The sequence below is a fragment of the Lagopus muta genome, chromosome Z, assembly GCF_023343835.1.
Source record: "Lagopus muta isolate bLagMut1 chromosome Z, bLagMut1 primary, whole genome shotgun sequence".
Lineage (NCBI taxonomy): Eukaryota > Metazoa > Chordata > Aves > Galliformes > Phasianidae > Lagopus > Lagopus muta.
The window spans coordinates 38,197,621-38,219,576 of NC_064472.1; the positions used below are offsets into that span (position 1 = coordinate 38,197,621).

General features: G+C 39.4%; 1 protein-coding gene across 1 annotated transcript; it reads left to right on the forward strand.

Annotated features, from left to right (window-relative positions):
- The first annotated feature begins 3,832 nt into the window (after positions 1–3,832).
- Positions 3,833–19,937, forward strand: PSAT1 (phosphoserine aminotransferase 1). The gene is made up of 9 exons (XM_048931705.1): positions 3,833–3,948; positions 6,069–6,129; positions 7,691–7,760; positions 8,738–8,943; positions 10,431–10,603; positions 11,086–11,255; positions 14,685–14,813; positions 17,171–17,308; positions 17,922–19,937. Exons 1-9 carry the CDS (start codon positions 3,889–3,891, stop codon positions 18,025–18,027), a joined length of 1,113 nt encoding a protein of 370 aa, XP_048787662.1. The 5' UTR covers positions 3,833–3,888; the 3' UTR covers positions 18,028–19,937.
- The last annotated feature ends 2,019 nt before the right edge of the window (positions 19,938–21,956 follow it).

The window sequence follows — 21,956 nt, forward strand, 5'->3', positions numbered from 1 at the left end:
TTTTGTTCTGAGCAAATAGCAGATCACCTTGGCTGTTGCAACAGTGCACAAGTAATTGCACAATGAAAGTGCACTATTTACACAGTCTTCAGAATAGCAGAGTAATATATTAATCTATGTGGTTTTAGATATTCTCTTAAACGTTTGAGATCTGTGACTTCAGTCATGATTCACTGCTTGTGATTTTGGAATGACTGTCTCATTTGTTGATGAAATCAGATTCTTCAGCAGTAAAATGCTATGTGTGATCATTTTAAAACAAAAACGATAAAGCTAATCACTATGAAATAGTGCATAACAAAATTTCAGAAGTGTCCACCTGTGTGGGATTAGGAATTGCTTGTTATGTGCCTCTAAGAATACTATCAAAACCTTAAAACAGTTTATGCATCGTGTCTCTATTAACAGGCGGCACAAGTGATGACTGTTAATACTTTAGAAGCAAATACTAATGGTGTCTATTTATGTCAAAAATAATCATGTAAAGCAAAACTGACCAGGTGGTACATAATTTAGATGGTCTTTCTTGTCTTCATCTTGTCGGAGGAACTGTTTTGTAACTGCCCTACTATCAGAATCTGGTGTGCATACTTTTACAGTTGAATGTTGCATCTGAAATCAGTAGAGAAAATGGTTGCAAGGGGGAAAAGCATTTTTTTAAGGCTATCATGAATACTTAAGAAATTTCAAGATTATTTTTAAAAAGTATTAAGAAAAAAAAAAACCACAACTTTTGGTATACAAAAATGTGAATAAAGTATTTTAATAGAAAGTAATATAAGTATTACAGTATTTTGTTGGTATACATCTCAAAGGATTACCTAAGCACCTTACCACTGCGTTTTGCTCTAGGTTGTTTCAACCACTTGCTATTTGTTAATGTTTTACATAACTTGTCTATGTTCTTGTTTGACATAAAAATCTAGAATCAATAAGTAGCCCAGCTATTTGCTAGAGAATGCATTACTGTTAACTATAAAGCTCCAGCATTTTAGTCGTCTTACTAGTTTCCCAGGAATTATTACACACATTCTGTAATGGTATTATTTGAAGTCAAATCTCTGAGGAAAACAAAACAAAACAATACCCTCTAAACTACCTGCATTTTGTTTTCAGTCTCATCAAAATTTGCCAGTCTGGCTAGTTTGCTGGGCCAGACATCCTGCCTGCCTCCTGAAATGGATGCCAGGTTGCTATGTAGTCAGCATTATTTGTCTTTGAATAATGACGTCAGTTTACTCATAGTTGGACTAGACAGAGAACATGTGTGTACTCAGTCTCCTGGAGTGAGTCAATTCTTTTCCAACAGTAGCTGGTGAAAGTTTTTCTCTCTAGCATGATATTAAATCATGATGGACCCAATGAAAGTTCACTGGAAACCTCGGGATTTAAATTTCTCTAAACTTTGATTTGCTTTTTCTAGTATCCATCAGAGTAAAAACAGCACTCGCTGATTTGAAGTTTTTAATTATACAAATTCACATTTGCAGGGGCTTGTGGTACTTACAGGGTCACAAATCAAATACTGGAAGCCAGAAGTAGTACAGTAAGACGTGATTTTTAAAGCCTATGTTTTATGCAGGATGCTTATAAATACTGGCATAATGAATGTATGGATTTTGACGTAATAAAAAGATAATAATTGCTGGTAGCAAAATATTAAAATAACAGAAATCTCAATTTAAAAGTAACAAAACTTTGATGTGACCTTCACCATTTTTCTGCATTGTCTCCAATTGCAAAAGCTTAATAGTTGCATGTGAATAGAAATGGACTGTTCTGCGTTCAGGTAACTGTCAGGTTTATTCATCCTTATCAATTTTATTTACTCCCTTTCAGCACACAGGATGTAATGGATTTTTTTAAAGCACTGGGTGGCAAGTCTTTCAGCAAACTCAAGGGAGCTGCTGATTTTTATCTTCTTGGTCATGATGGGGCTCTCCTGAAGTGAAAGAAGACAGTAGCTGGTATTTACTCCCTGTGCTCGGAGCTGATAGTTTCTACTTTTGTGTTCTAGCAGCAGGTACCAGAAATTTGAACAACATTTAATTCCAAAGTTTTAATTTACATTTTGGGTTGTGACACACAATATTCAAGACTGATGCTGTTTGGACATCAGTGTGCTTGGTATGGTAGGGCCCAGTTTGTTGATGTGAGCCACCAACCTGCATTATTTCTGATCATTTCCACCACCCCTCCTTGGGTACCTTGTTCCCGTCAAGTTCAGAGTTGATACTCTAGGCAAATAGAGGTACTTTTGGCCTGTACAAAGATCATGCACCTCTTTGCCCACTTCTGTTAGAGCCTCTAACAAAGACAATTATATTGTGGCACCTTTTATGTTGTTACTGGACAGCTCTGCTGGGATTTCCATTCAGTTAGAACTAGTCTGAATAATTAGAAGTAATTTAGTTGTCTTGGGTCTTGTGGCCTAAAGTGAACTTTAAAAATACCCTGATGTTTGGAGAGAATGTATCAGATCAGCATTTCTCAAGTTTGCTTTTAGTTCTTCAGAACCAAGGAGGGCTCTGGTGCCTCAATGCAAGTTTGGTGAAGTTCTTAAGGTATGTCCATGGCCAGAATGAAGGTCATCTCTTCTGTAAAGCTGCCATCTCTGTTAACCTTTCTTAAGCAAATTAACATGCACAAGATGAAAATGTTTTTATGCCAGAAATTTTTTTTTCATAGTACCAGATTGACTTGGTTAAACAGGGAAATGAACAAATTAAAGAGTATTTCTTCACTGAAAAAAATTTGTAATGGATAGTGATTAGTGAGGTAATCATTTCTCTGTACTTGGCACTGGTGGAACCACACCTTGAGTTCTGTGTTCAGTTTTGGGCACCTTGCTGCAAGGAAGACATTGAGCCCTTGTAGTGTGTTCGGAGAAGGGCAGTGAAGCTGGTGAGGGGTCTGTAGCACAATTCTTATGAGGAGCAGCTGAGGGAGCTGGGATTTTCAGTCTGGAAGAGACTCAAGGGGAGACCTCACTGCACTCTACAACTAGCTGAAGGGAGGTTGTGATGAAGTGGGGTTTGGCCTCTTCTCCCAGGTAACAGCAATAGAATGGGAGAGCATGGCTTTAAATTGGCTGGGAAGGTTCAGGTTGGATATTAGGAAAAATAATTCTCTGAATGAGTGCTCAGGTGCTGGAACAAGAATATCATTATATCTGAGAAAGAAGATCAGCATGCACAGGCTGAGGCAGCATGAGCTCTAGGATATTGCTGAGCAAAGGGGGGTCCAGAGTGTGCACTTCATGCAACTGTGCAAGAGAACAGCAAATCTTTGAGATATCTGGAAATTATGGGGCTCTTAAGAGCCCATCTGTTTTCAATCATACTTCATAGTTTGTTTTGTCACAAGTGACTTACTGCCATTTGCTTTAAAATCACTTCTGAAAACGGAGTGTGGGGCAGTTCTTCTCTCACTAAAACTATGAGAGGAAATTGAATGAGCTAAACACTTTCCCTCAGCAGCAACAATCTCGTGTTAACTCCGTGTTTCTGCACCAAGCTATCTGTGGAAAGAATGGTGCATATCGGCCTGGAAGAGCCAGACCCGGCCCTGCTCCCCACTCCGCGACATTAATCATACACCCGGCCTTGCGTGGGGCGCGCGGAGGGGGAGAGGGGAAGAGGGGGACAGCGGGGGCGTGCGCGGGGCGTGCGCGGGGCGTCTCCCGGCTGATCACGCCTCCGCCTCGTGGCCGCGCTGCCAGGAGCCGGCCGGGGCGCTGCCCACGGGCGGCCAATCGACGGGGCGGTCCGGCAGCGGCCCCTCCCACGGGGTGTGAGCGAGAGCAGCCAATCGGCGAGCGGGCGGCGGGGGGTTTATACCGGCGCGGCGGCCGGGGGCGGCGAGCGGCGGTGGGCGAGCGGCGCCATCATGGAGGGGGGGAGGCAGGTGGCCAACTTCGGCGCTGGGCCGGCCAAGCTGCCGCGCTCTGTGAGTAGGGGCCGGGATCCGCCAGGTCTGGCGGCGAGGTGGGGGGCGCGCTGGGAGTACCTCGCTGGGGCCGCGCTCCCGGTGTGGCCGCGCTCCCGGTGTGGCCCTGTGGGGCTACCGCTGCCGAGCGAGGGCCGGGAAGCTGAGACGAAGAGCGATAAAGTCGACCGCGTAGCTCTCCGTTCCTTTATCCCGGCTGCCGTCCCAAGTCAGCGTGCGGTGAGCCGCTGCCCCTTCTCCCGGAGCGGCTCCGCCGGCGCTGCAGCGCGGCGTGCTGGCGTTGTCCGGCGCTGAGGCGGCTTCTGTGTGGAGCGCTGGAGTCCCGTCGGTGCGCTGCGTGTTCGTGTCGAGTTTGATGCTTATGAGCTGATAGAGGGCATAGCAACCCGGTGCCATCTCTTCGTTTAAAGAAATGGTAATGAGTGCAGTGCAGACTCAACTCTGTGGGAAGTTGCATCAGCAGCCGTAGATTACACAGTTGCATATGGAGTGAGGGTGGCTCCAGCTGGATCACAGGCATCCGGCTGCCGGCGTAGGAGCGACGTACTGTGAGAGTTCGTGCTTCTTGTGTTGGTTTCCTCCATAGTTTTCTTACTTACTTTCTATGTTTTTTCTTTACCAGTTTTACTAGGTAAATCAGCTTGCTTTACAGCGATTTTATTTACGAGTTTCCTCCTGGAAACATCCCCTATAGACCACACTGCAAGGACATTGATTGCTCCATATGGTAGAGCTGCTTGTTCCAAAAGGAGCTCTTGCCGTGACTGCAGCAACTTTGGTCATGCTGTCACAGTTAACTGGGTGTTTAAGGAGGGCCCTGCTGTGCTCCAACCTGCTGGTTACTTAAGCACCTTCCAAAACACAGCAGCAGGAATGGGCTGTGCTGCCACAGTTGTTTCATGTTGTTTGATTTTGAGGTGATGCTGCACGCAGGGTGCTCAGACTGTCTAAAGACAGAGCTCTTCATGCCTTCTAGGAAGAGCCGTAAGTGTTGATAGTGAGGCGTGTGCAGCTTCTCAGATAAAGCTACTAACAGAACTGGATTCTACACAGCAGTTTAACAAGCCCTTTCTGATGCTCTGCAAGTTTGCTCTAACTTATTAAACTCGTTTGGCATGGGTATGTTCGTAGCGTGAAACACATTTGTTAAAATATTGTGATCTTGGAGATGAAAAGCAGCACGCTATTCATGGTTGAACTGCAGGTGACCAGCTTTACAGCTGACAGATCACACAGATGCCCTGTCAGCAAAGCTCCCGCAGCTGCCTGAAGCATGTGGTGTCTTGGCAGACCCTGAGATGTGCACATACAGCAATTGCTCTGGAGGCTTTTCTACTGGATTTCCATCTCCTGCATCTATTTGGAGGGGCTAAGAAAGGTTTGCCTCTCATGCAGGAATTCACTGAAACCAGAAGTAATGATGAAACAGATGGTTAGGCTCTAATTCTCCTTTGTTGATATGTAAGAGCTATGAGAGAAAGGCAAATTAAAAGCTTGAAGCAGCAGATCAGCTTGCCAAGGCTGCTAAAAGTAACCTGATTTTTGTTGCCTCAGAGTTTTCATTTAATTCTTTTCTTAACTTTCAGTAACAGATAACATGCATCTTTAGGAAGTGCAGGACTTTGTTCTATGAAACCAGGCCTTGTGGCATTGAATCACTGTGAGGTATCAAGTGCCACATGCTCTTTTTTGATTATTCTTTCGATATCTCAGTTAGCCTATTTGTGGGAGGTGAGTGAAAGAACACAAGATGGGGGAAATAAGAATAGAAAAAACACGTTTCTGAACATTAAGCCTTCTATAAGCATTTAGGAGTTCCACTCAGCACTTAAAAGTCATACTAAAGTAATCTGGAAGTGCAGCTATTGAAATAATGACTTGAAATGTGAAGTCTCTACATGAAGCATAGGATTTAATTATGCTATTTTAAGACAAGCCTTCAGCTACTAGATAAAATGAAATTACATGGAGCCTATTATTTTGTTAATTTCCTTAGAGAAGTGTTAGGCTACTGCACTATGGAGCAGCTGGTATATGTATGATACATTAGGGATTCCACATAGTAGAAAATTCTCAATTTATTTGTGGTTTTTTTTTTGTTTGTTTGTTTGTTTTGTTAGGTATTATTAGCAGCACAAAAAGAATTGGTGGACTACAAAGGACTTGGCATTAGTGTTCTTGGTAAGTAAGACTTTCAAATTTTTATCTGATTTTTGGAGTGCAGATTCTTAATTCAATTTCTTAAAAAAGAAAAAAAGGCTTCTGCTATTGATATTTGCAACTGAATACCTCGTTTTCTTGTGTAACAGCTTGTAATACCTTGTTTGGTTATGTTTGGTTATGTCCTTTTGTAAACTGCTGTTCTTTCCTTGCTTTTTATTCATTCAGGGGATCATAAAACGATCCACAGGTTGCTGTTTACTAATCCAACATAAAGCACTATGGATGAAAGTAACTAATCATAGAATGGTTTGGGTTGGAAGGGACCTTCAAGGTCATCTTGTTCCAACCCCCGTGCTTAGGCAGGGCAGCTCCACTTGACCAGGATGCTCAATGTCCCATCAAGCCAGGCCTTGAATGCCTTCAGGGAGGGGGCATCCACAGCCTCTCTGGGCAACCTGTACCACTGTCTTACCAGCCTCAGAGTGAAGAATTTCTTCTTGATTTCTAAATCTACCTCCTTCCAGTTTAAAATTGTTTCCCCTTGTCCTGTTGCTACATGCCCTTGTAAAATGTCCCTGCCCAGCTATCCTGTAGACAACCTTCAGATACTGGGAGGCTACTATAAGGTCCCTCAAAGCCTTCTCTTCTCCAGGCTGAACAGCTCCAGCTCTCTCAGCCTAATTAATCATAATTAAAGCCCTATTATTTCTGGATCTTTAAGAAATTACCTGCGTTTTTATTTACATAAAATGCTATATGTGGATATACACATACTGTGCACTTGTATGTCTGCACTTGTTATCTCATGTACTACCTGGCAGAAGAGTTCAGATGTATTTGATGTCTAGTGTCCTTTCCTTTAGGAAGTCTGTGCTATTCAGCCAGAAAGATGAGGTGCTTTATGTTATTTGCATGGCTGAGTCATTATTCAGTCCCAGAGGCATAAAACATTTAAGAGCAAACATGCCCAACAATTTACTACCCCCTCTGAAATTTTTCATTGCTAAATTTATCATATACAGCGGTCTCTTTGGGGTACAGATTTGTGTTAAAATTGTTTGCTCTTCTAGACAGAAGGAAGACTATGGTTTAATAAAAGAAATTAAAATTCAGTAGCCTGAAGTTCTAATTTGGACTACTGCATTATTAAGTTTTTTGCGAAATAAGATAATAAGACAACCCCCTGTACTGGTTTAGCAGGTATAGAGTAAAGTAATAACTAAGGATGTTTTTAGAGTGAAGAAATTTGCACCTTCCTAGGGAATGTTTTTATTTGCCTGCTTTTTTTTTGGGGGGGGGGAGGGGGGGGGGGAGAGGGGAGAGGGGGAGGAGTAGTTTGGTCATGTGGCTGCCAAATATTAGTGGGGAGGATTTGCACAGAATTGGACAAAATCTGAAAAGTAAGGGTTTTGTGGGCATTTGGAAGGGCTCAACAAAAACAGGAGTTGGAGCTGGGAATGGAAGCCTTTGGGTATTGGGTCTGTGAGTGTAAAAATGTTAAAGCTTAGCACAATTGGTAAAATCACATTCATACGTGTGTGTCTTGTTCCATGCTATGCTTTTTTTTCTGCTACCATAGAAATGAGCCATCGGACCTCGGATTTCTCAAAAATTTTAAATACAGCTGAAAATCTCTTGCGTGAATTACTGTAAGTGAACTATTTCCTATTTTTTGAATTAAACTTGTGATTGTTGCACTAAAATTGCCAAATGTGGAGACTTTTCCTTGAAGGTTCCTAGTTTGTTTAGATAGGCATCTGATTAAGTAATGGATATTGGTCTTCCACTCGCCTAGTTCTTAAGAAATCTGTTTTAAGAAATAAGTGGAAATAACAGAAATATGTTCTCTGATGGCATGCAGGTGATCTGTATATTGCTGATTCGTACGTTACCTTATTTTACTAACATAATATTTATAAGAAATGACTGGTCAGGAGCCCCTTTCTTACATGTGCTGTAATGCTTAAAAAAGTTTCAAGTAGAAAATTTTTAGATCATGGATTAGGGTTAATGTTTTTATATCATGCATTAGAATTAGTGTACTATTCTCACAGTAGTTTTATATGAAAGGACCATACTTTGTTTTCTAAAGCTTGACTCCTTGTCACAGCCAGTGTGAGTAGTTGGGACAAGTAATTTTTGTGATGATGTAAATAGCTCCTCCACGTGCTCCGCATGTACAATGTACTGTGCAGTTGCATGTGCAAATTAAGAGTCTAAAAACTGAATTGTACTTCGAGAACTTTGTTGTGAAGCCATCTCAATTCAGAAATGTCGTGAAGCTTGTAAGAGACAAAACTTCAAGTGAGCATTAGCTCTGCTGGAATACTGTTTGAGCCTGTGTGCTACGATAGAAGCTTCTCAGGAATGAATTTGCTTATAGTTTGGGTCAAAATTTGCTTATTTCCAGTAAATGTTTTTAAATCCAATATAGCACTATTCCTACTGTTTAGGTTCTTATTCAAGACCGGCTTTGAGGTAAGTTGGCAGGATTTGGTTTAACCTCTTTGAAAAACATCAACTGAAATAGCAGTACTTCTTCTCTGTAGGTTTGCAGTCAAATGTATGCAAGTAGTATGTGTCCTTTGTCTTTTGAGAATAAAATATGGTAATTTCTTGCTTGCAGAATTATACCAGAAAACTACAAAGTTATTTTCCTCCAAGGAGGTGGATCTGGTCAGTTCAGTGCAGTCCCACTAAACCTGATTGGCTTAAAGGAGGGTAGACAGGCGGATTATGTGGTTACTGGAGCTTGGTCAGCAAAAGCTGCTAAAGAAGCAGAGAAGTATGCCAAAGTGAATATTGTTCATCCGAAACTATCAGCCTATACAAGTAAGTTGATGATTACACATATTGATGTGAATGCTTGCTTTTCTGAATTGCTATAAAAATTGGCCTGTCTCAGCTATTGTGTTATTGAGCATTAACTAGTTAAATGGTTGACTGGCCAGCAGTCAAAAACTGTCTGCTGCATGTCTCCACATCCATGACTAGGAGATTGGTTAGGTAGCCTAGTGGCCTCCAGCAGGCAAGCATTCTGAGGTGAGAGTGACCGGGTTCCAGAACTTGAGCGGTAGGAAGGAGACAGGGAAATTATGTGGGCTGTCTGAATTATTTTATTTTTTAACTTAGATTTTAAGGTATTTGCAGGTATATGCTGAAGTAATTCAATTTCTTATGCATTCAGTAATAAATTATTATGAAATTAAGAAGTATATTTGGCATCTTACGTGTACTGGCCCAGCAGATGGGTGATGGGTGCTTTCTGTTACGGTCTTTCAGAGGTTCCCAAACACTCATCTCCTGACCATTTGTTAGTTAGCTCTGAAATAGGAAAGGCACTTCTAACTTCATCTCATAGAGCGTATGGACATGACATAATTTTAATGACCACTGTGTACAAGGAATAGAGGTTATGTGTAACTTTTTTGTTAGAAAATCTATTTCAGGACATTTTACATGTATGCTTTAAGTGGTCACTGGTTATAAATAAATAATTATTGGACTAGGGATATCTAAACTCTTCTGTTAATTGTGCTTTTATTTCTTTTCTCTGCTCTGTGATACACAATTTAAAGTCAAAAGAGTGGCAGCAGGGAAGACAAAGAATATTCCCCAAACCAGTTGGTGCCCCGATTACCATTTATATAATCTTCCAGGTTAATAAATCCTCTAAGACACAGGAATTATTTAAACCAATGACTTATTATAGGGGAATGTATTTGGCAGCTATAATTAAAGTAAGAGGGAATAAGCAATGGGAGAGGCAGTAGCAGCATGTATTCCCCGCATCTTTTGGAGAAGAGGAGAAGAGAGGGAAACCCATTTGTTCTATGCAAAACCTGTTCTGTTTGGGCTTGCCAGTGTATGGCCTATTTGACTGAGGCAAATTTTAATTTTGTAGATCCCTTATAAGGTATAGATAGGAGACAGCTGAACACATACTTTGAGAGGTCTAAAAATGCTTCTAGAGGTTTGTGTAAGCAGAAATTCCAGTAACTTTACCAGTAAGAATTTGGATGCTTCAGTAGTTTCAAAGACATGTAGAAGATTCCGCCTGATGAAGATTCCTCAAGGAAAAAGGACTGAAAGTCAGATGAATGTTTGTAAGCCTGATGATGGCCCACCACAGAATACTGGGGATGTACTGATATATTTCTTCTGTGGATACCTTAACAGGAAGCTACAATGCAGCTTTTCACTTCAGGCTGAAAAATCATTCTGGATTTATACTTGAGGGTCTAGCCTTAAAATAAAACTGCGTGCCAGGAAAATTACATCTGTGTAGTGACCTTTGGTATTCTTTTTGTCTGTCTTAGACATTCCTGACCCAGGCACTTGGAATCTCAATCCAGATGCATCGTATGTGTACTACTGTGCTAATGAGACTGTTCATGGTGTGGAGTTTGACTTTGTACCTGATGTCAAAGGAGCAGTCTTGGTTTGTGATATGTCATCAAATTTCCTGTCGAGGCCTGTGGATGTTTCCAAGGTACAGTGCAGTTAAGGAGAGGGTGAAGGATGGAAGGAGTAGGACTCAGGAGAAGTGGGATTTACTAGTACTTTCATCTTCAACTGTTTTTGTTTTTTTTCCTGTTTTGCTTTCCCTTGAGCAGGTGGATTATATGATGCCTCTCGTGAAATACCAAACTGATTGAAAATAGTTTTGTCAACGTGTTTTTCGCAGATTTTGTTTGCAGTAGTGTGCAAATGGGGACAGGTTGCCTTGAGAATCATTTGTGACTATTAAGTATTTGGCAAATTACTGGAAAACCTGTTGAATGAAGATACACATGGGATAACAATTATAGCTGGAAGCACACCCTGAAATTAGAACTTCTGCTGGCATGTCCTTGACCAACTTACTTATGACATGTTCTCCAAACTGTTCAGTTGTATAATTCCATATAAAAATACTGGTTTCTTATTCAGTTAGTTGATGTATGTTGTGATCCCTTCCTTTCTTTCTGTCAGTTTGGTGTGATTTTTGCTGGTGCTCAGAAGAATGTTGGCTGTGCTGGAGTTACTGTTGTAATAGTACGTGAGGACTTGCTGGGATTTGCACTGAAGGAATGCCCTGTAGTGATGGATTACAAAACACAAGCAGCGAATGGCTCTTTATATAACACTCCTCCGTGCTACAGGTAACTTATCCAGCTTTTTAATATCTGTTATTCAGGAAGTTTCTGCATTACCATCTGCTATGCTTAGTGGAAAAAAAAGTTTCAGAACAGAGTGTTGCTTGTCTTCAAGTAACTGATCTGCTAAAGGATTTCATGTAATTTTGCTGAAAATATTTGAAGTGATTGTAGTAGGCCGTGCTGCCCAATGAATGGGACTTGGACATAAAGGATGTAATATTTTTAGAATTAAACACTGTGTGCCATAATTTCATCATTGAATTTCAGGATCTAGTTCTTTGGCTTAAACAAAGATGACTCGAGCTGCTACAATACTAATGCTTCTAAGACTGTGAGTAGGTAACTGGGGCATTTAGTCTTGCTGCTAGAACACTCATTAGACTTCATTTAATTTCTGCCTGAAACCACTGTCAGCAATTAAACCTTCATATCCATTTCTGCCTTCATGCTAGGAAATAATAAATGGTGTCATCATTATTAAATGTTTTTAAAATATAAAATATGAGATATATTTTAAAATTTCTTGGAACATTTCTAGTTCGAACTAAACCGTTCACTGCAATGAGTTTTGAAATGAAACTAGAGAAAAGTTTTAAAAAGGGTGGTGTAGTCATTGCTTTCCCTTCTTTTCTAGTAAGACTTTCCATATTTATTTAGGTGCTACCTCAGTGCTTTGGCTTGGGATTAAAAAATAAAATTGGTCAATCTTTGTAATTATTGGTAGCAGTCAAGATAATAAAGTAGTCATGTTATCAGGGAATTCATGTACGCATGAGGTAAAACGGACTATAGCTTGCTTTTTTAAAAGCAGTGTCTCTCATCTTCTGATACCTAGTTAGATGATACTTTGCTAAGGAATGCTTAGGCATTAAATTAGTAATATTTAGCCCTACTTAATATGGCACTTCTAAACTGAAATAATTAAAAATACTATACCAATGCCAACTAAAACAGCTGCTTTTTAAAAAATAAAATCTTAAGTTAGAAACTTCCTTTCCTAAAAGTATTTTTGCAACATGTCAAAAAATAACTTCTTTTTTTTTCAAAGTTTGCATCATCTCTTATCAACAGGAAATTGTTTCATGCTGACAATGTTTAACTGCAGCTCTTAGACTCCATTTAGTACAAGCCAGAGTTTGTGAACTTACAGTACCTAATGATATCCAGCAGATTTCATGTACACTGTATCAAAATGAGTTACAATGATTCCTGCACATAAAGTCTACCTTAATACCTTTATAATTTAAATTCAGTAGAATTTTGAGATACAGATTATGTTACTGAATCTATGTTTCTCATAGTGTGGCGCGTAAGGTGTGTATTAGTGGAAAGGCATAGACATATTGTTGATCTTAATTTATCAAAAGGAAAAGTAAATCCTGTACCTATATGTTTATTTCATATTCTGTTGCATAACTGGAATTTTCCAAAGCAATATGGCCACTGTAGAGTGGGTAGTACTGTAATGATGTGCTCCTGCAGCCATCTGAAGATTGCCTTACTGACTAAGCATAGCCACTATCATTACGATTTGCATTTAAGAGAAAAATTAACCTAAATTTGCCAGATTATTCTCTTCCTCTCTGCAGTACACAGGCAGTATGAGCACTTTCTTCAACAACTGATAAAGCCTCTCTCTTGTAATTGATTATTTTCTGACTGCCAAGTCATGCATACCATTTTGGACACTGTGTGCTTGCATTGCACATGCTGGGTTTCAAATCCAGCCATTCATGTTTTCCAAGTGCAAAGCTATTTCCATTTAAAGAAACAAAGTTCTCAACACTTCAGCAGTGCTGCTTCTCTGATTTGAAAAGAAAAACCAAAATTAAGTTTTGCAGTCTTTTATTTAATTTTAACCACTGTGAATAAATTCTGAAAAGCAAATGCAGCTTCAGCTGTAATTCAGTGTCTTTCAAGAACACTAATAGAATAGTGGAGAACTAAAAGAATGGAAAATAAAGTTGGTCTAACAACATTTCTCCTTTCTGACTGCTGCCTTGCTTTATTTCACTTGATGCTGCAGACTCAAGGTGGAGTGTGCTCCAGAATCCAAAATGTAATGCAGACAGAAATGTTGGCATGGTGTTTGTCTATTTGGCTTGGTTCTAAGTGCCTGTTCCAGTTTTTATAAGGAACTGGCAAAACTTCTTAACTTTTTTTTCCTCTCTTATTTCCTTGCACTCTCTTAGGGTTTGTGACAAACAGGCAGGAAATATTAACAGAATATACAACAGCTATTTCAGCAGGATGATAAGTTAAATTTAAAGGATGCCAATGGCTTTAACGTTTTGGTGCTACAGCACTTAACTCTTTGACCCTGATCTACTTTGCTAAAATCTGCAATGCGTTTCCTATTTAAAAAAAACCACTAATTTCAAGCTCCAAGGGTTTGTTTAGCATTTAAAATTGCTCCTGAAACATTATTTTGGCTGACATGTAACATGGATTAAGGGTTTAATCTGGCTGACCTTTGTGGATGATTCCAGGCCTAACTTCTTTAAACATTACTTGTCCAAAATTTTCACTTGAGGAAATGAAAGCACGAGATGAATGTGGCCCTGTGTACCCGTCAGGGGCCTAGGCAATTCTTCATTTAATGGGGCTGTTGGCAGCCTGCTGTCATAAATGTAGCAAGGCTGTGCTCCCAAATCTATAAGGTGTATTTGTAAAAGGCAATCTGTAACCTGATTTATTCTACAGTCTTTCTGAAGTGTTCAAAGATTTGAGACTAGTATCCCCTGAGAAATTGGAAGGAGTGAAGTTTAAAACAAACTCCTGTTAGACTTGTGTTAGGGGAACTTGCAGGGTAATGTTCTCTGAGTACTCCCTTGGAATCTGTAATGAGGGGATAAAATAAAAGCAAATCTGTTGGAAAGGTGCCATAAAAACTTGTGAACAGTTTATTATGCAAAATGTTGTAGTTGTGGGAAATGTCTGAACTTGAACAAGCTGAGTTTTATAGCGAAAGCACAAAGGCAAAAGGCCTTGGGGACTTTTTTTTTTTTTTTTTATGTTGCACTGCGTAACTGGCATTGAAATACTTGGTCTCTAGACGTGATTTCAGTAGGCTTCCAGGACCCTGCTTAAACTTGAATGGTAATGAATAATTAAGTGCAATACATTAATTATTTGTTTCGTCAAACATCACTGTTCAGGAGGGGAAAATGATCTTTTTAGACAGAAATGGGATTGTAGGTTTTATGCTTAACAGTTGTGAAAACATGATTAGATTTCTGGCATTCTTCATGTAGATTTGAGGTTTGTTCTTACGTCTTGAGTAGAGCAGCTGTACAGGTCTCATACTGTAACAAATACCTTAAAAATAAATATAACATCTCACAGTTAAAACTTTAATGTACTATTATTCATGACTGTTTTTGTTTTTTCAGTCAGATAAAAAGAAACAACAAATATTTTCTTTTGTTGCAGTATCTATATCATGGGACTGGTGCTGGAGTGGATAAAGAACAATGGTGGAGCTGCAGCCATGGACAAACTTAGTTTAATCAAATCACAAATGATTTATGATATCATAGATAGGTCTAATGGATTCTATGTGTAAGTTGTGTGTTTTCCCCTTGCTTTAAAAATTTGTTGTGCAGCTAAACTTCAAGCATAACTTCAAGTTCATTTTTAAGTTACTTTTTCAATATACTGAAATTGAGGAGTCCTGAAATCCTAGAGATTATTTATGCAAATAATTCACTTGGTAACTCTCCAAGGGTGAGTTTTGTTCCAGTAGGATGTTATTTCCTATTATCCTATACAAATCGCTTGAGAAGCCCTTAATAAAACACAGGAGCCTAGGAGACGTGTACTGAAAGCAGGTTGCAACTATTTAGTATGCTTACTGCATTTTTGAGAATTACAGGCCAAAACCGAGAAGGTGGCTGGTAAGAAGCTGGTAAGAGGAGTTCTGCATCATCTCCTTTCTAACCATCTCTCCAGAAATCAAAACCTCTACTTTTTTTTTTTTTTTAAGTACACTCAGGAAGAGTATCTGTATTAATTGTAGTCAGTTCTGTAACACTTGCTGAATTAGTCAGAATGTAATCTGTGCATAAAAATCTGTGCATAAAGAAAGTATTTTGTTTTCAGCTGTTTTTGATGTTATTTAAAAACAGATTTGACAGTTTGTGTATGGATGCAAGGCTTTTTTCCTTGGACAGGACCCAAAATGTGTAGTTAAATCTTGGTGTTGTAAAAAGCAACAATGGTTTCAATACCCATAAGTTCAAAAACTATCAAATGACAGACTGCAAAATATTTTCCTTTGCCTTCAGTATATAGTCAAAATTTAGGACCTAAATAACTTTAGAGTCAAAGTTAGGATAGAGAAATTAAATTTAGATTTTAAATTTAAGTTGGCCTGAACCTTAATTGGCAAAGATATAGTTCATAATATTCAGTGCATTCTGCTGATCCATTTTCATGATGGGAGCAACTTTGCCTTTGGCATTGCAATGATTAGAATTGTGATCCTACTTTATTAAAACCCTGAGGGCTTTTTCATAAAACGGTGAGCAAATCAAGCTTTGAAAAAACATTTTATGGCAAATAAAAAATCTTTGTTTTTGGCAAGTGGGCCTATAGGACTTGATAGGCAAATCCAGTGCAAGTAGGATGGTGAACTGGCAAATAAGGAAAGCAAAGTTCATTAAGTGATCTGTATGCATCTTGCATAGCAACACAGTTCAAGTCATTTTTTTAGTCACAGATCCATTCTTATCCATTCTTATTTGAAGCTGCCTTCCTAGTTGTAATGTACCACCCATCCATGGCATGCTTCACTGAGCAAGAGGTGTGACAAGCTTTTTGTGAATCGAGACTGTTCCACAAAGTGCTGTGTGCCATTTGCAGTTTGTTGCTTTCTAAAGACTCTGCACTACAGCTTGAGTTGTGTTAGATTGCCTGAATGAAATGGGTCATCTTACATGGAGCATATATATATATATCCAAATGTGAGAATCCTTACAAGCATAGGCCTTTTGAAAGAGTGCTTTCCTGGTTACAGATGGCACAGAGAACTTACATATGTTAATATTACGATTAGTTACTACTTAATCTGCACAAAGGAACCAATGGAGAACTCAACACCCCTGCTGCATACAAAAAACAGTCCAACCTAAACTCAACCCACAACCATGTCAAAAATAGAATAATAAAAAATATTTCCTTGTGAATGTATGCAATGTATGCAAGAATTTGCATCACAATTTTGGAGAATACTGTGGCTTTGTATGTCTTTTGTAACCAGAAGCACTAAGGACAAGTATTTAAATATTAAATGCTTCCCTCCATTTTCCCCTTACGTTTTGCCCTGCCATGTTTTTTCTGTCCACAATAATTACAAATGAAACAGAATCCATAAAACAAACACAGATTAGAAAAAAATGAAGAGTAATTTTGCTTTAAATGCATCTTAAATCTTCTGCTTTAGATTAAAGGAATATGTTGTGGCCACGTATGTAATGTAAAATTTGTTCTAGAGATCACTCTCCTCTCTGTGTTCATGATTCTTAATAACACCAAATAAGACATTGATAAGAGGGACTGAAACTACTAATTAAAGTCTCCAGTGGAAGCTTCCTTATACTGTGGTGGTTTGTTTGTTTGTTTTACCTCTGTTTAGGTGGGTCAAACTCAATTCTAGTAGCAGTTGTGGCCAGCAGAATAGAAATATCTGTCAGAGACAATTTTGGGTATGTCAGAAAGGCCTTCCATTTCTTATTACCATAATTATACTTTGTTGAAAAAAGGATGTTTGCTTTCTTTCACAGAAAGTAATGATTGCTTTAGTTACAGAACAGTGACTTTCGAGCTGGATGCAATTATTCACTTTCTGAAATTGTTTGTAATGGAAAATGTAAATTTAGCAAAAAGCAGGATAATCATTAATTTTGCAACTTTTCTAGATGTCCAGTGGAGAAGAAGAACCGAAGCAGAATGAACGTCCCCTTCCGCATTGGCAGCATCAAGGGTGATGAAGTCCTGGAAAAGAAATTCCTTGAGAAAGCTGTGGAACTTAACATGATATCTCTGAAAGGACATCGGTAAGTGCTGCACTGAGATGAATCCCCTTGCTGTGCAGAATAAAAAATTATTACAGCGATACAGCAGCAGGCATTGTGTATTGACTTACCAGCATTTCTTGCTTACAAGCTGTTCTTCATATTGGTTTGGGAGCACTGGGAATTGCAGTCTTGAGACTGTAATTAAAAACCGGTGGTGAATCAACTATAGTTTAGGTGTGATGGGGCACAGCTTTCTTGTTAATTCTGCCTTCTCTCTAGCTTGATTAACCTTTCTTGTCTCTGTTCAAATGCCAAAGAAGGTGACATTTTGTCAAATTCTGTCATTGCGTAAAGTCTCCATTACATTACTTACCTAGCTGATGGAAAGAATTCCTTCCCGTGTTACAGTGGTATTTGTGGAGTTAAAAAAGTTAGATTTTTTTTGATGTCATAAGGCTACAGTGTAAAGCTATAACAACAAATACTAAGTTGCTTTAGATTGCCTGCTTACCTTGAGTAAAATTTTGCCTCTCATTCATATAAAATATGAATTTCTTTCTGTTCAGTTGGGGAAAAGTAACTGTAAATGGTATTTGTCTTTTCTTGGCATATACAAAACTTTTTTTTTTTTCCTCTCCTGTTTTCAATTCAGATCTGTGGGAGGAATCCGTGCCTCTTTGTATAATGCAGTGACTGTAGAAGATGTTCAGAAGCTTGCAACATTCATGAGAAGCTTCATGCAGATGCATCAGTCATAAATGCACATGTGTTAGAGCCATGCTGCACGTCTATCAAATAAAAGCTAAAGTGTTTGGAAATCACTGTGCTTATGCACAGACATAGCGCACAAATTACATATTCTTGTACTTCCAGTAGCTATTTTAGTTATCTGTATGGAATTAAGGCCTTCCAGGGGCTTGGCAGTCTTGGCTCCTATCTGAAGATGAAGAGTATTAGACTGATCAAGATTGGAACCAAAATTTGCAAAGCTTAATGTATAGTTAAAGCATTGTGAGATGCTATGGATCTCAGTTCTGGCCATTGACATGTCACTACAATGCTCAGTTGAAACTAGTCGTTCTTTAATTATACATAAACGCAGAATAGGAATCAGTACTACTTTTTGGAAAAAAAAAAAATCTCAGCTGTCTCTTGTTGCTAGTTAGAAAATGACTTCTTCAAATATACCTTGTTATCACTAAATTCCTAAAGGCAGAATTTCTTACAAGTTTTCTATAGAGCTTTACACAGACTATACGACTGAACAGTGAGTGGCAAACTAACATTAAGTGTTCTCTAAGGGTGTCTAGTTAGTTTATCAGATGTTTCAGTAATAGTTTTCAGGAGTTAATATCTAGTTTCTGAACTTCAGGCCACTGTGTTCAAAACTTTGTTTCCCTGCATGAGTTTTTAGGACAGTCCCTTGCAGTAGTACACACTAGTGACTGGGTCTTTTTTTTTGGTATTTCTACTTACTGGTTGAGACCTAAGATGCATGGACTTAGAATTAAATTAGCATATAATATGAACTGCATAGAGAAACTTATTTTAAACTTCAGTTTATTAACTTTGTATTCTTATACTGGAGTGTGAGTATTGCTGCTCCTACCAAAAACCTGCTTTAATTTGCTACCCTTGTGCCAATTTGGATTGCTGTATTCCACTCTATGAATCTGTGACTTTCTCTGCACTGACTTCTTAGTTCAAAGTGTCTTTCCTCTCTAAGTATTTTCTTTGCCTTCTCGTTGCTTCAGTTCTGTCAGCTTTTGTATGTGGGATTCTGCCCAGCTGCTGTAAGTGAAAGTCTTGACTTCTGATTATTCCTGACAATACATCACACTTTAGGTCTATTTTTCTTACTTGAATCTTATGGCTTATTCCAGACTTTGATACTCTGGGGTAGGGGAGGAACTATGTTAATGCAAAGATCTTCAGAAGATCTTCTATGTAATACCCTACTTGGGTTACTTTTCCTTCTTGGCCTGTGAATTTGGTGCCAATTAATGTATTTTGATACTGGCTTCCTATTTTAAATTACATAAATGCTCTCTGATCCTATTATAACATTCAGTATTACTGCAACTGATTTCAGACTGCTGTGTTTCTGGTAAAGAACTGAGTCTTATTGTTTTATGTAACACTAATACAGTAGTAATAATCTAATAATACCAATGATGGACTGCTCCTTTTCTTGTGAAATCTCACAGCAAATAAGGGGATAGGGGCAAGGGGTGACTTCCTCTTGTCATCATTTTATGACTGCTGTTAGGAGATGTTTATCAATGTAATGTAACTCAAAATAATTAAATAAAGTTGGTGAAGAAAATAAAACGTTTCACAGCATGCTGTGAAGCACAGTGTGTTTGAAGCTTTTTGTGGCAAAAGGGTGAGAACTCCATGCCTAGTATGTGTTAGAATTTTAGACTCCAGTATCATCCTTTTTCCTTATTAATGTTTCCCTCATCTATTATTTTTCTGAAAATATTTCATACAATTACCATGGAAAAAAAGACTGCACAATAGGCTTAAAGGATGCTTTTCATGCCATTCATGAAGATTTAACTCAAGTCTTATATTAAAGCTATTTAACATTTAATTAGAATTCAGTTTCCTACAGAGTTCTGTAGACTTATTTTCAACGTTAACTGTGACTTGAAAGTTAATAAATGATTCTTTGCTTCAAAAGCCTCTGAGCCTCCTATTCTCATTAGCGGGCAGAGTTTCCTGTGTGGTGACAAAAAAAAAAAAAAAAAGAAAGGCTAAAATGGCTGTATGTGGCTGATCAATTGACCCAAAGGAGAACCTCTTTGCTTCTTCTGAATTGTGTTGAACATTTTGGCAATTTTTTTTTTTTTTTTAAGTCACATGGGCAGACATTGTGGAAAAGCAAAATGTGGTGTTTATGATTTCACAAAAGGAGTTGCTAGCATTCTATTTAGTTTGTAATATAAAAGTCCCTAGTCTAAGGAGGGAGGAGGGCGGGTGGGAAAAGGGAAAAATGAAAAAAAGCACATGATACCCAAAGAGGAACCTAGGTAAGAATACTTGAGTGAATTGGACATCATGAGGCCCCATACTGCATGCAAGCCTAAAGCCCCCAATACAAGAAGGATGTGGAGCACTTGGAGTGGATCCAGAGGAGGGCCACTAAGATGATCAGAGGCTGGAGCACCTCTCCTATGAAGAAAGGTAGAGGGAACTGGGGTTGTTCAGCTGGAAAAAGAGAAAGCTCCAGAGAGACCGCATTGTGGCCTTCCAGTACTTGAAGAGAGCATATAAACAGGAGGGGGAACGGCTGTTTATGAGCATGGATAGTGATTGGACAAGGGGGAATGGTTTTAAACTGAGACGGGGAGGTTTAGGTTAGATATTAGGAGGAAGTTTTTCACACAGAGGTGGTGATGCACTGGAACAGGTTGCTCAAAGAGGTTGTGGATGCCCCATCCCTGGAGGCATTCAAGGCCAGGCTGTGGACGTGGCTCTGGGCAGCCTGGTCTGCTGGTTGGCGACCCTGCATATAGCAAGGGGGTTGGAGCTAGATGATCATTGTGGTCCTTTTCAACCCAGGCCATTCTATGATTCTGTTTCTGTGATTTGCAAGTTCACCTGTGAGTGCTGCAGAACATGGCTGATGTCATTAGGATATCCCTCTATTATTGTTGCTTGACTGTGAAAACTAGAAGTGCCTGAAGACTGGATGAGAAAAAAAGTCATAATAAAGGGCAAGGAGGACCCAGTGAGCTACAGGTAGTCAGCCTTGCCTGAATCTTGGAAAGAGGATGGAAAGCTCATACTAAAAACCATTTATAGGCGCATGAAGCAAAAGAAAATCATTGGTAGTTAGCATGGACTCACCAATAGGAAATCATGCCTGACTGATCTGGTGGATCCTGGGAACTCGTGAGTATTGTCCTCCTGAACTTCACTAACGTTTTCAACCTTGTCTGCTGTAGGGTTCCTCTAGAGAAGCTGATGAGGTATGATAAGCATATAGTGAGGTGGATCAAAAGCTGGCTGAACTGCTGCACCCATGGGTGGTGATCAGTGTTGCAAAGTTTAATCAGAGGCCAGTAATAAGGGGTGTACCCCAGGAATGATACTGGATTGAGTCCTGTTTAACGTCTTTGTTAATGTTCTGAATTTGGGGTTAGAATGCTCCCTCAGCAAATTTGTGGATGGCACGAGACTGGAGAAGGGACTGGTGCACTAGAGAGCAATGCTGCCATCCAGACAGACCTTGACAGGCTGGAAAAGGGGGCTGACAAGAATCTCACTGTGTTCAGCTAGGAGAATGTCCTCTACTTGGGGAGGAATGGTCTCATGTACACGTATTTGCTCGGGACCACCTCACTGCAAAGTGGCTCTGCAGAAAAGGCCCGAGAGTCCTGGTGGCCACCAAGTGTGAGCCAGCAGTGTACAAGCAGGCTAATAGTATTCTTGGCTGCTTTAGCAGAGCACTGCCAACAGGTTAAGAGAGGTGATTCTTCCCCTAAATGCTGGTGAAACCACACCTACAGTTCATGTCCAGTTCTGGTACAAGAGAGTCATGGCCTTGCTGGAATAAGTCCAGAAGAGAGCCACCAAGGTGATGAAGAGACTAAAGCACCTCTCCTTTGAGGAGAGGCTGGGAGAGCTGGGGCTTTTCAGCCTGGAAGAGTCTCAGGACCTATAAATACCCAAAGGGAAA

What these genes read in the sequence shown, in the direction of transcription:
- PSAT1 (XM_048931705.1), top strand. Translation starts at nt 3,889, where the DNA reads ATGGAGGGGGGGAGGCAGGTGGCCAACTTCGGCGCTGGGCCGGCCAAG. An exon ending in GAAACTATCAGCCTATACAA is followed by an intron (nt 8,944 to 10,430) that starts GTAAGTTGATGA and finishes TGTCTGTCTTAG; the next exon opens with ACATTCCTGACCCAGGCACT. An exon ending in AACACTCCTCCGTGCTACAG is followed by an intron (nt 11,256 to 14,684) that starts GTAACTTATCCA and finishes CTTTTGTTGCAG; the next exon opens with TATCTATATCATGGGACTGG.